The 14004-nt window shown below is 40.9% G+C and overlaps 1 protein-coding gene across 1 annotated transcript in view; it reads right to left on the bottom strand.

Moving 5' to 3' along the window:
* The window catches only part of ABHD3 (abhydrolase domain containing 3, phospholipase), a gene marked incomplete at both ends in the record, with an annotated part of 37443 nt that extends 27572 nt beyond the window's left edge, over window positions 1-9871 (bottom strand). Inside the window, 3 exons of the mRNA XM_079718110.1 lie at window positions 7835-8017; window positions 9080-9243; window positions 9710-9871. Of these exons, the coding sequence (XP_079574236.1) occupies window positions 7835-8017; window positions 9080-9243; window positions 9710-9871 (509 nt within the window). The remainder of the gene's footprint in view (window positions 1-7834; window positions 8018-9079; window positions 9244-9709) is intronic.
* Between the last annotated feature and the right edge of the window lie 4133 nt (window positions 9872-14004).

Consider the following 14004-nt stretch of genomic DNA (forward strand, 5'->3'; position numbering starts at 1 on the left):
TTAAAAAATGATAATACCTGAACATTTCCAACCTCACTAAGGTCATAAAGGCATTATGACAGATAAACATAATTCATGTACCTTCTTCTAGAATATGAAGCATCAGAAATCAAACACATAGTTAACAAGAATATATTATTGACTGTATTAATACCCAACTCCTGATTATCACATGGTAATGGAGAACACTGAAAGTTACACTCGTAATTCAAGAACCTCATTCTCTCATTCTCTTGTTTCAACTCTCTCCCTATAAAATCTATTCCCTGAGTAGGAAACATGACTTATTTGCCTGTCCTGTCTTGAATTTTCCTCATAAAACTGAGTCCTATGATATTACAGGTCTACATTATCCTGATAGGCAACAATCATGGGATTTGAGGAGCTAGTTGTTCCCAGGTTAGGAGCCTGAGACAACTAAGGGTGTAAAAAAGTAGTAAAGGAGACTTTTCAAAAATGACCAATTTTTCAAATAGCCTAACAGAAATCATACATTTTTCTGCAGCAAGGCTGTACAGGTGAACCTTAACCCTGTCACACACTGTCTAATTTTGGTGAAATTACTAACACTGTAGTTCTGTTTTGGTTGGTAAAATGGGGATAATAATACATATCTTGGAATTGAGTACATATTAAATAAGATAACCTATGTATTACACCTAATATGGGGCCTATCATGCGACAGGCACTCAACTAAGCTAAATTTAATTACAGTAAACAAAAATGGCAATTCTAATTATTTTTTGCTGATCATAAGCTCTAAGTGGCCCTATGAATTTAAAGCAAAAAAAGACCAACAAGTTAATATTTAATTAAATGCAATTTATTAGGCATAATATTTCAAAACCAGTGGCCACAAGGGGAAAAGGAGTCAAAGTTATCTTTGATGTGAGGAAGCTAAAAACCTTATTGTACAATTAACATCAAGGGTTCTCTTTCAGCAATCTCTTAAAACATTTTACTGGAATCTTTTTTTTCCCATTAGCTCTCTCATTTTCCCTAACATTTACTCAGCTGCTTTCTGACGTTCTCATATTTTATCTTACTTATTTGAATTCTAGCTAGGTCTCTTTGGTATTTCTGTACCTTCTGTTAACTTAAGACCCAGTTGAACTAACCTACAGAAAACCCTATTTAAGAACAAAAGTGTTCTACACTAATTATATGAACTAATAGGAATTATTCCAGTGTCACAGATCACTGCTGGCAACTTCATTTCCCAAAACCGAGTCAGAGACATGTATGTGTTCCAGGATGCAGATTACAGCGGCCGCTCCATCTTAGCAAGGCATTACCCTCCTTCTCCCTGTTCCACCCGCTGCCTGGCCAGGCACACTGCTATCTCTGGGCCCTCCTGGGATGGTTTCTTACCTGGTAATAGGGCTGAGACAGTAAGTACCTCATTTCCATCTGACCAGACTAAAAGAGCAAGGCTCTTTTCTAAGCCAGACAATGGCCTGACTCACTCCTTTAACTTTCATAGCTTAATACTTCAAAAAATGTTCATCGTGGGCTAAGGTTCTTCATATACATTACATGCAATCCTTATAACCCTATGAAGTATAGGTATCTGTACAGATGAGAAAATTGAGGCACAGAGTGACTAAATAATTCATCCCTGGATACACAGGTAGTATGTGACACAGTTGGGATCTGAATGCAGGCAGATCTGACTCAGTGATCCACTTAACTAGCTCACTACGCTGCCCTGTGCTGTCTAAACTAGTGACATTAAAGTCTCTTTTTCCAAAGAGGATGGGTGCTCTGAACATAGGGTACCCGTTGAGTGCATGCCAGCTCTGATAAAAAGAGCTTTGTCCCTGAAAGTTTGTTAATTAAGGTATCATTTTATAGTGGAACATCCAGCAGCTCTATTCCCTAGAGAATAGGATCACTTGTCGGTATCCACCATAACTTTTTCCAGAAATGCCATTAAATAAGCTAAGTTCTTCATTCAGTGCTTTCTAACATTTAGCATTATTTCATCTACCCAGCCTCATGAATAATCAGTTAACTGACTCATTCTCAAAACTTTAAAAATCAAATTATTTTAACAACAAATGATAAAAATACTTTGAGATAAAAACATTCTGGTGTTAATTTTAAATGACATCTTATCTAAGATACTGCTTTTAGATTGGAGAGTAGTCAAAACTTGTCTTTTTGTTTCACTGCCTGATTTTCCGTGGTTCAACCTCCCCTTCCTTCCTCCCTCAGGAAGAGTCTTTGGATGACCCTCCAATGTACTCCTAATGCTTCAGGAAATGCTAAACGTCACCTAAAGCTTAGTCTCCACTGGTGCTACTTCCTCTAAATAAAAAATGTGACACATATATATGGAATTTAAGAAAAAAAAATGTCATGAAGAACCTAGGGGTAAAACAGGAATAAAGACACAGACCTGCTTGAGAATGGACTTGAGGATATGGGGAGGAGGAAGGGTAAGCTGTGACAAAGCGAGAGAGAGGCACGGACATATATACACTACCAAACGTAAGGTAGATAGATAGTGGGAAGCAGCCGCAGAGCACAGGGAGATCAGCTCGGTGCTTTGTGACCACCTGGAGGGGTGGGATGGGGAGGGTGGGAGGGAGGGAGACGCAAGAGGGAAGGGATGTGGGAACAGATGTATATGTATGACTGATTCACTTTGTTATAAAGCAGAAACTAATAAAAAAAAATGTGTAGGCCCAAACTCCAAACTGGAAAGGGATGAAACATTTAAAAGTAGTCAAATTTTAACCTCTTTAAAATCATCTCCCACTTCAAATCTCTCAGAAAGATGAATTATGGACAATGGCATCCTTGCTACCAATAGTGGGCTCTGCAGTGAAGGATAGGAGATCTTGATCCTATCAAACCACAGAAGAAAATCAGTGCTTTCTGTAAGTATTTTTTTAAAATGTGGCAAGAAGGAAATTTCTTGAAACATAAGCCTACAATCTTGATAATTCCTCAGTTGATCCCTTTGCCCTCTTCTGCTGTTTCTCTCCTTTCTCTGTGAAAACTTAACAAATGTGTGACCCAGGAATTCCCTGGAGGTCCAGTGGTAAGGACTCTCTCTGCGTTTCCACTTTAGGAGGCCCGGGTTCCAACCCTGGTCAGGGAACTAAGATCCCGCAAGCCGTGCAGCCAAAAAACAAAACAAAACAAACAAACAAACAAACAAAAGATGTGTGACCCACTCCTGCTCTTGTCTCCTGAGGTCATCTTTGCCGCAGCAGTTGGGCTTCCTTCCTCCAGCTCTAATGAATCTTCTCAAATTGTGCTTTATCCACCCTCATTCTCCTTGCCCTTTCGGTTGCATCTGACCCTGCTGACCTATCTCTTCTCTCTATAAAATGTCTCGCTTGCTTCTGATAGTCCAGAATCCTGGCATTTGCAACACTCTGACCAGTCAGTGCTAGAGACTGTCAGTTATCTCCCAATATCCACCCTCCCCTTTTTTTCCTCAGTAACAGAATCCCCCAATTTCAATTGGGTACATGGCTGCCCAAAATAAAGATTTACTTCCAAACCTCCCTTCCAGCTAAGGAAGAACAGGCCCAGGTGACAAAAGCAAAACTGGTATGCATACGTGCTGGAAAGCATCCTTAAAGGGAGATGCTGAATTCTCTAGTTTCCCTTTTTTCTCTTTCTTGGGTGCTGGAATGCAGATGTGATAGCTGGAGCTGAAGCAGCCATAGGTTATGAAGCAACATGATAAAAGAAACTTAGTTTTCTGACACTATAGAGTCCCGATCTACCTTCTTGGATTTTCATGTGAGAGAGAAATAAACTTGTATTTTGTTTAAGTCACCGTTATTTTGAGTTTTCTGTCACTTGTTGCCAATCCTGGTCCTATCTAATGCATTTCTTCCCTACTACTGAATACTCCTTGTCACTTCCACTAGACTGTGCAAATGCTCTTTGGGAATATAGGTTCTGATACTGTACTTTACTATACCAAAATACTTAATGACTGACCTAGATTTCAATGAGCTTATTAGTACATAATTCTGGATGGGTCACTCTTTTTTAATAGTAGTTGGGGGTGGAATAAAATAGTAGATGAAGGCTCTCAGTAAAAGAGGTCAGAGTAAAAGATGATTAAGATGCTCTCAGAGTTACTGTTTTTCTCCCTGACTTTAGTTGAAATGCTGTAACTTAATTCAGAGAATCAATAAAAGATTTAAGAAAATAGGATATTATCCTGGTATACAAAATAATATCTATTCGGCTATATTACTGAATAGAATTTTTTAAAAAGAAATCTTGAAGAAATTGATGAGATTTCTAACTACTTTATCAATCATATGGGTGTAACTTATTAGAGGGAATGACTTTTTCTCCAGTCCTCTGGTTTCTATGAGGGCTTCTCTCTAAATGCACTCCTGGCCTCCTGGCCTTTCTTACTTCACTTGCCCTCCAGGAGATGAAGGACTTACCTGATTGATACAAGTTTGAAGAATGACTGGGTCATCTGGCTTAGCAAATTCTCTTCTCCTCTCAGGGGCAAGTTCATTCAGGGAAGTACATAATGTACTCTGCCAATGAAGGCAGCCCAAGTATTCCCCATTCAACTCCATTTACTTTTGACTTCTTAACCTTTACTCACAATTACCTTAAATGAACCTTAGCTTAGTTTCCTTTCATTATTAATTTTGAATTAGTGGACCTTAACAGAAAAGTTTTGTGTTGTGTCTTTGTTAGTTTTTAGGTACAGGAAAAAAAATTTACTTAACAGTAACAACAGTAAACCCTTATGTTTCATTTGTCCATATGCCAGGAGTTAGGTTTTCTCTCAAGTCTAAATCATATCTCACAAGTAAAGCATCAATGGTTCCCTGTTGAACTGACAGAATCCATGACCCTCTCTACATACTCAAACTGCACATAAGATAGTAACTGGGGCCTGAAGGCAAGTGCACCCTCACGATATTGGGATGCTAGCGCTGCCTATGCAGTTCTACTGTATAAGAGACATTAACATAATATCAAAGCATTCCTGCAAGGAAACTAGATGTTTCCCAAGAGGTAGGTTTACTCATACTTGCTCTTTAAACTATAAAAAAATGTTCTACTTTGCTCAGGGAACAGAAAGTCTAGGAAGGAAGATAAAACATTTCTAAAGACCCATTTTGTTCAATGCATGAAACCAAACACTTTACACATTCTAATTCGTTTAAACTCTGTAGTGAGAAGCTACATTGGGGAAGTTAAAAATTAGTTGCCCAGGGTCACTCAGTAAGTGGCAGTTCCAACATTTGAACCCAGACCTGGCTCTAAAGCCCATGCACATTCCCCCATATTACACAGTCTTCCCCAAGCTCTGTTACCTACTGGATCCCATGAAAGGCTATCAGTGACTTAGATCTGTTTTGCAACCTAAGGACTCCACACAGCCTTGTGCCAAAGTTCCAGATCCATTTTTTTCATCAGTGGTCTTGGAAACTACCTAGCTGTCTGCGGTAGACTGTAAACACATTTATTTAATAGCCCTTCCTCTCAAAAGGTGGAGTCTAACTTCCTACCCTCTGACTCAAGGGTGCACACATGACCTGACTACAACATGGCAGAAGCAACACTGTGAGAGTTCTCAGCTTGGGCCTGAAGAAGCCTTGCAGCTGTCACTTTTGCACTCTTGGGACACTGTGCCGTCCAGTGAACTTGGGGTGAGTCTGGTGGTGGATGAGAGACCACATGGAGCTGAGATGAGTCATCCCTGCTGATGGCTCCCAAGCCCAGAGTTGTCCAGGCTGCTGACCACAAATGCACGAGTGATCCTGGCCAAGACCAGAAGAACCACCCGGCTGAGCTCAGCCCAAATTGCTGGCCCACAGGTTTTGAGAAGAAATGTTGTTTTTAGCCACTAAGTTTGGGGAGAGTTTGTTATACAACAAAAGCTAACCCTCTCCAACCTAGATTCAGAGATTCCTTGCAGTTAAAAACAAATGAGGATAGGTCCAAAGGCCACTGAAAATTTTACTGGTCATTGCTTACTCATGCATTCTGCTACCTTCAAGCCCAGTGTGATTCAGCGTTAGAGTTCCCTAAACCCAAATAAGCTGGGTCTTCAAGCAGCTGACAGTGATCTGGTCCAGCCTTACACTCTCATAGGCTCCTTATGGTAAGGATAATTTCCCACAACTCTTTGTATCTCCTCACAGTACCCAGCGTAGAGCCTTCCTTCTATCATACATCCTCAATAAAATTTCTGAATCAGAAGAAGAGATTTTAACCCTTAGGGAAGCTAGAACCTTCCTACAGCTTTGAAGCACAGTGTAACAGTAGCCATGGTAATAAAATTTGGCAACTTTTACAAGTAATGGAAAAAAGCCATGCATACTGGTAACTCTAGAGCTTATGAGATTCAGTCCTTGAGTTTCAACTACATTGTGTTTTGTTTGTTTGTTTTTGTTTTTTTATTTATTGAAGTATAATTGATTTACAATGTTGTGCTAATTTCGGCAAGTGACTCAGTTATACACATATATACATTCTTTTTTAAAAATATTCTTTTCCGTTATGGTTTATCCCGGGAGATTGGAGATAGTTCCCTGTGCTCTACAGTAGGACCTTGTTGTTTATCCATTCTGAATGTAATAGCTTGCATCTACTAACCCCAAACTCCCAGTCCATCCCTCTCCCTCCTCCCCTCCCCCATCAACTACATTGTTTTAAAAAGCACTTTCTAAGTCTTGGGAGACAGTTCAGGCAAAGTATAGAATCAGCAATTTAAATATGTACAAAAGGCTTTATAATCTGTATTTTCTGAGCATGACTAAGTTTTAGCAAAAAATTGGAATCAAGCCTCATATCTAACTGAATGGTGCTTAAACATTGTATCCAATGATATCCAATGATAAATTCCTGCTATTGCTTATAGTGCAAATTTAATTGGAACCATAATTCTGGAACTCCATATCAAGGCTTTCAAGAGACTGTCACCTCATGAACAAAATAGACTTTATCTGTAAAAGATCAGAGTTAACTTGTTAAAATTGAATTAGCTATTATGGCATTTTCTTCTTTATATCAAAATGTTTTTATTAATATAAAGTCAACATCAGTTTTTCACAAAACAAGTGTTTTGAGTTTAAGAAAAGATACAACTTGACTTTAAATGCAACTCAGAGTGTTCCACTACAATAATTACCATTGGCTAAAAAAGACTGAGGCTCAAAAAAGCAGTACCTTTCACAATGAATCTGCTTTAAAATTTTAGAACTGAACCAGAAACTTAAAGTTGCTAAGTTGCTTGCAAAAATTAAATAGTATCTGGTGACTGAGTTGAATAATGATTATTTTAAAATGCTGTGCCATCATTAACTGTACCCTAGCCATGTGCACCTGCAAACTCAGGTGGACAGAAAAGGCACAGATCACCTTTGGAAAAATAAGGAAGACCTACAAGCTGATTCTGAATATTTTTTACACTTGGGATCTGAGCCGATGAGGCAAGATTAGTGGATCCAGGGCCCAAATGTGGAGTATGACATGAGGGACATTGTGCAGTCTCTCAGGGGTTTGTAATTGCTATTCTCCTAGCAATCTCTTCACTGTGGCCTACTGCTTCTTAGCCCTGGGTCCTATGTCAATTCCTAAGTGATTCTAATTTCATGCATTCACTCAACCAAAATCTGCTGAGTGCCTAAGTGCTATTTCCTGTGCAATGATTCAGTTATGCATTTTCCTGAAAAAAGAGGGAAAGGAGGAAGCAGGGAAAAATAATAATTTAGGGGATTGCATAATCCACGCAAGAAATAAGTATTTCGGAAACAAACATGCAGACATATTTAAGCTTCATTTAGAATGAATTAAGTGAAAAACAGAAGAAATCTTTCACTGGTACCTGTATCCCAATTCTTCACTAAGGTGAATCATGTGAAGGATATATGATTCCTTGCTTGTTCCAGTGAGGCCAGGCAACAATAAGATAGTAGGTCTGGTGCTGGCATCCATATAACACTTACTGTTATCATCATCAAACCAGTCCAGTGAAATCTGTCCTCCATCTGCAGTTTTAATAAGTTCACTGAAAGAAATAACACAAAAGACATACATACACTTTTAGTGTTTCAAGTCATGTCTTAATATTAGTTCCTAATTCTCTCTCTCTTTCTCTCTCTGTATATATATATATGCCATTACTTGGTCCTCTCAAAATAACTTCTTTCCAGCATCCACTAACACACACGTCACTTTCTTTCATCACATGAATGTCATGAAATTAGTATCATAAAGTATTTCCAGCAAGATCAGTAAAAGATAGTATGTACAAATGGGCTTCAAACTACTTCAAATATTTATCTTAATCATTTCCTCATTACTCTGAAATACCCAGCATTTAACCCCTATTTGACTGAGGTCACCCAAATAATTCAACAGAGAATCTTGAATAAGTAAACTGCTGATCTGATCACCGCTCTAGCCGTTTGACTCAATAACGCAGTCTCCTCACAGAGCATATTACAAAATTTGCTTCTTAAACATTTCAAAGTACTTCTCACATAGTATCTACGAACTTGAAGAATTTTCCCAAACGAATACTGCAAGTTCCAGGTAACAAAAGAAACTCCAGAAGGACTAGATGACTCAGTAAAATAAATAATAGGCACCATTTAAATCTCCTGGTTACTGATATATTCTGGACCATATCTTTAATACCTCAAGGACATTATCCACAAGAACCCATTTGCTTATCAATATGAAGTCCTTTTACTGGGGTCCATCACAGAAAATCCACATTAATTGGCATCCTTCTCACCCCCACTGCCAGCTCAATGCATATCATCAAAGGATCTAGGTCCTCAGGGACAGAGGCATGACAAACTGGAAAAAGAGTAACCCCCAAACACTTCTCTCATCTTAGAAAATAAACCATTTACATCAGAGCACCTCCCCCCAACAGTGGTGAAAGGTAACACCTGAATATTTTCCTGCAGCTGCGTGTGTCTGTGGCAGACGTGCCTTCCACCTTCATTCCCCCTTGCTTTTCTATATACTTAACTAAACCGGAGGTTGTATTAACCGAAAACTGGGAGTATGCAAAACACTGAGATTTTGAAGAAATGACTGAAAATGGAACTTTACTTACTTTCTATACTTCACCGGAGGCTTGGAAGTGATGAAAGGTCTCAGCAGTGTCTGTCCTCGACTCTCCCAGCACCAGACCGTCGGGTAGTACGTTTCTGTCACCACAGGACAGTGGTCCTGAAGGAAGCGGCTGAAACTCTCACCCCCTGTCACTAACTGGGGCTTCTGTGGGGAAAGCCAGTATCAGTGAAGTGTCCAGAACAAAGTTTCTGCCAACTGTAAACCAGAAACAAGCGCAAACTCGTCCCTAGCGCGAGATCCGTCTGATTACATATCCTTCTGGAAGCCTGATGCAAATAATTCAAACACAACGAACTTAACAGTGGTTTATTAAACCCTTCTAGGGAATGGAGACAGTTGACACACGGGAGTCATCCTCAGAAGTGCTAGAGCATCGCGGAGCTGCTTTACCAGGTTAGCGAATGGTGACAGGGCAGTGCCGCCCGCGCCGAGGTCAGCAGGGTCTCCCGCGCGCTCAGAGGGCGTCCATTAGATGCCGGGGAAAGGGCCCCCCGGACGGCCCCAGACACTCGCCCCAGACAGCGGCACCTCCGGCTTCGCCTGCTGCTGTCACTCCCGGCAGAGCTGCCCGCGGCCCTGCGCCCGGCGCCCGCGCCATCCCCCGGCTCACCTTGGCAATGCTGCTCATGTAGTAGCAGGCGTAAGCGAAGCTGAAGCCCAGGATCAGGGATAAGCCCACTCCCGAACCGAAGAAACCGATCCGGACTTGATGCTCCAGGTAGAGCGAGAGCTCCCGGGAGAGCATCCGCAGGTCCATGGCTAAGCGCTGCATGGCCCGGGGACCGCGGCGCGCGGGTGCTGCGGCTGGAGGCCAGCTAGCGGGCAAGGAGCGAAAGCGGGCGCGGCGGCGCCGCCGCGGAGCCTTGACCAGAGCGTCTCCGGCCGGACTGAGCCGGGCTACCGCCAACGGGCGCGGCCCAGTGGCCCCGGGAGGCGTAGCCCGACACGCCGTACTCCGCCGGCTCCGCCCCGGCTTCCCCCGGTCCGCCCCCCACCGCCTGCCACTCAGGAACCTTCTGTGGCGCGTTTCCAGGCTTGGCCCCCGAGACGGCGGACGGCGTTCTCTCGGCCGGGTCGCAGTCAGCCTGAGTGAACCCCCAGGGTTGGGAGAGAGCGGGTGCCATTTCGGAGAAAGAAATGGGCCTGGTAGCACGCGTTCATGCCCCGGGGCGGGCACCTGCCCCAGTGTCCTTGAACGATTCCGCAAGGGTCTTGGTTAATCCTGCCGGTAAACTAGCAGGTTTAGGGTGCCCAAGAAGTGTACGCTGCAGTTGTAAGATTTGGGGAGTTAATGTCAAAGATATGTTAGGAGGATGCACTATGTAGTGAAAAAAAATCCTACATCCCCCAGGAAGTTGTGTTGCCCCCAAGACTATCAAAAGAGAAAAAATAGTCTATAAACATTCAGTAGTGAAGGCATTCATACTTGACTTTAAATCTCTCTGAATCCTTTAAGTAGCTAAGTATGCCTTAAAGAGAAGTGGTTCCCAAAAATAAATGAGGAGATCAAGAATAGGGACTGGGATTCAACATTTTTAAAAGTCTATCTGTGGTTCATTAATGCTCTGAATTTATAGACATATGGAAATTCAATTACCTAATATACAGACAAGAAACCATTTATGAAGTAGGTCCTGCTAGGCTTATTTATGGCAACATGACTAAAGCCAGGAGATACAGACATCTAAAAGGATTAGCAGATTTGACAATCGGTTATTATGAGCTCCTCCCACCAAAAGTTACCAGGAGTAGCAAGGCTCAGATAGCAAAAGGAAAAAAGGCAAGGGCTGTATAGACTGTGACAAATTTCACAGGATATAAATTAGTGATAGGGAAATGGAATGGGCCAGAGTGAGCAATTTATTTTATTTGGCTATGATTTGGTCATTGCAACTTGATGGTTGACAGTACCCAGAATAATTGTTATCTTCACTGAGCCTGTTTCATCTTTTAATCTGTAGAGCAGTAATTTCTGATTTACAGAGTTGTTAAGATGACTAAATGAAATAATGTATGCATTAGGCTCCACCTGAATATAAGTAATTCTCTTTCACTCACTGGCTCTTGTACTTGAGCACACCCAGAAACTCAAACGCACATGGCAGTTGCCATACTTGACAATTTACATGCAGCGTTCTTTGTAATACCTGCACCTGCCTTCTACCCTGCCCACCAATACATACAAGTATATTTCATTTTGCTTAAGTTTGAAGTGAAAAATATCATAAAATAAAATAAGATACTTCATAGGCATCACAGTGTGTAGAAAGCATGCTGACCTGGGAATAAACAACTCTGAGTTCATCCACCAAACTCAGGCAAACCATTTACTCTTTTGGAGCCTCAGTTCCTTGTCTATAAAATAAGATGGTTGAAATGGAAGAGGCCCAAGTTTCTTTCCTATAAGAACATTCACCATCTTCCTTAAGACAAGAACTATTACTTCCAATTTAGATGAGGAAATGAGAGCTCAGACCCCAGCACAATCCCCAGTGATCTCTTTCTCCTGGTGCTCATGCCTTTGTTTAATCCTTTCTCCTTGAGTGCAGGTACAACCTGTGACTTCTAGCCGATAAACTATGGTAAAAGTGATGTGATATCACCACTCCTGGGATTACTCTATATTATATGACTCCAGCTTAGCAGACTGGAGCTAAAAGCTCTCCTGATCACCTTGAAGAAGCCAACAGCCATATGAACTGCCCATGGAGAGGGCCACATGGCAGAGAACTAGTGGTGGCCTCTAGGACTTATGGGTAGCCTCTAGCTGACAACCAGCAAAAATATGGGGCCCTCAGTCCTACAACAGTAAGGAATGAATTCTACCAACACCCTGAATGAGCTTGGAAACAGATCCTTCCCCAGTTAAGCCTCCATATGAAAACACAACCTGACCAACATCTTTTTTTTTTTTTTGGCTGCGTCAGGTCTTTGTTTCGAGATCTCCTTGAGGCTTATTCTCTAGTTGTGGTGCGTGGGCTCCAGAGCGCATGGGCTCTGTAGCTGTGGCGCACGGGCTTAGTTGCCCCACGGCATGTGGGATCATCCTGGACCAGGCTCGAACCCGTGTCCCCTGCACTGGCAGGTGGATTCTTAACCACTGCTCCACCAGGGAAGCCCAATGGCTCATTATTTATTGTAGGAATGTTTTAAACAAGTTAAAGATTTCAGCTGTTTCAATCAATGTTCAAAACTGAGAAACCCATTGAGAGATTTTTGGGTTTTTTCTTTATACTTCTCTTTTTAAAATTGTCACAATGAACATTTACTTTTTAAACATTAAAAAAGTTATATATATATATATATACACATACAAAGCTAATTGTAAAGGAGTAAATCACATGAAAAGATATATAGCTAAAAGTAAGAAAGGCCAAAACATTCTAAGACAAGTTTTAAATAGGAACATACCTTCACAGATTTTGTATTATGTGCCCTGGTTCCTTTTATTAAGGAATGGTATTTAGAAACAAAGATCTGGGTTCTTGGTTTATAGTTATATGTAGATATAGTTGTTTCTGTATCTATCCCTCTGTATTTACATTAAGATAAAGGTGGGTTCAGAATATAACTCTTTTATGTGGACTCCCTGAGGGTTTTTAGGAGGAATTAAACCTCTTAGTTAGCAATGTTTCTGGGGCTTTTTTCCTTTAACTTTTGGACAAAGCAAAAATTCTACCTGTAATAGGGAACACCCTTAACCTCCTCAGTTATATGGCAAATCAGCAACAGAAATCAGAGGACAGAATGGTTTATACTGACAGAGAATGCCAGAACTGCAAATCACAAGACATAAACTTAATGAAACACAAAATTTTAGGTTACATTCAGTTAAAAAGATATTGTAGTTCTAGATGGATTGTTATACAAAATTGCAGATGGTCACCAAATTATTTATTAATAAAACACTATGACCCTAAATTCCTCAGTTTTAATACTTATTGCACTAATTGCAGCCCTAACTTTAGCACTAACAATCCCTAACACCAGCGAAGTCCAACCTTAGCACTAACAATCTGATTTCCAAGTGATTGATTTCTTTGGGAAGAGCAGTATACCCTGGGAACTGAAGCAAGAGACTTCAGGATGAGAAAAGGAGTTAAAATAAGGAAGGGCTCAACTAACAGGCAAAAAGTCATTTTGGAAAGGAAGAATGTACATGTGAGACGCCCTGTGGAAGCGTAAGCAAGAAACAAATTGAACTTTTTGAAAGCTTAAGAAGTGGTGAAGGGGGCAGATGAGTTTCTGGTTCGCAGCCCAATCTGTACTGTTTAGATTTATCACTGTGATCTCTAAAGCTCCCCTCAAGGTTAATTTGTGTTTATTAGATTCAGAGTATGGCAGCCAAGTAGTATCCATAATAGGGAGATAAATTAGCCTGTTTCCTCCAAGGTAACTGGAGTCATTTGGGAATACCTTCCTATGGAGCAGATTAATTTACAGATTCTAACCCAACTGGAGGAACATAGAGTTGATGCTTCTTCTTCCTCCTTCCCCAGGGAAAAGCCAAAGACATTCTTTGTGTAAGATAGAATGACATACAGACAGACAGAAAGAAAAAGAGAAGCTATCGTATGGGTTTCAATTGAAGTGTTTAAGATCAAAATTATCTTAATAGAACTTCAATAACTAGCCTTCATGCAAAGATGCAGCTTTCTGATCATACGTAGTTGGAAAGAGAAAGATTTTTGGCCACCATGACATCTGTGAAAACACTCTGCCCTGTTAATTCCCAAATAGCTTGTTTACAAGTAAGTGTACCCATAGTAGGCAGGTGTGGAGTGGTCACGTGAAACACTGCAAGAATGTGATAAAATCAGTTCTTAAGCAAGGCAACTCATTTAAGTTAAAAAAAAAAAAAAAAGAAAGAAAGAAAGAAAAGCAAAGGAAAAGAGAATAATATGT

This window comes from Hyperoodon ampullatus (genome assembly GCF_949752795.1).
Source record: "Hyperoodon ampullatus genome assembly, chromosome: 13".
In the NCBI taxonomy this organism is placed as follows: Eukaryota; Metazoa; Chordata; class Mammalia; order Artiodactyla; family Ziphiidae; genus Hyperoodon; species Hyperoodon ampullatus.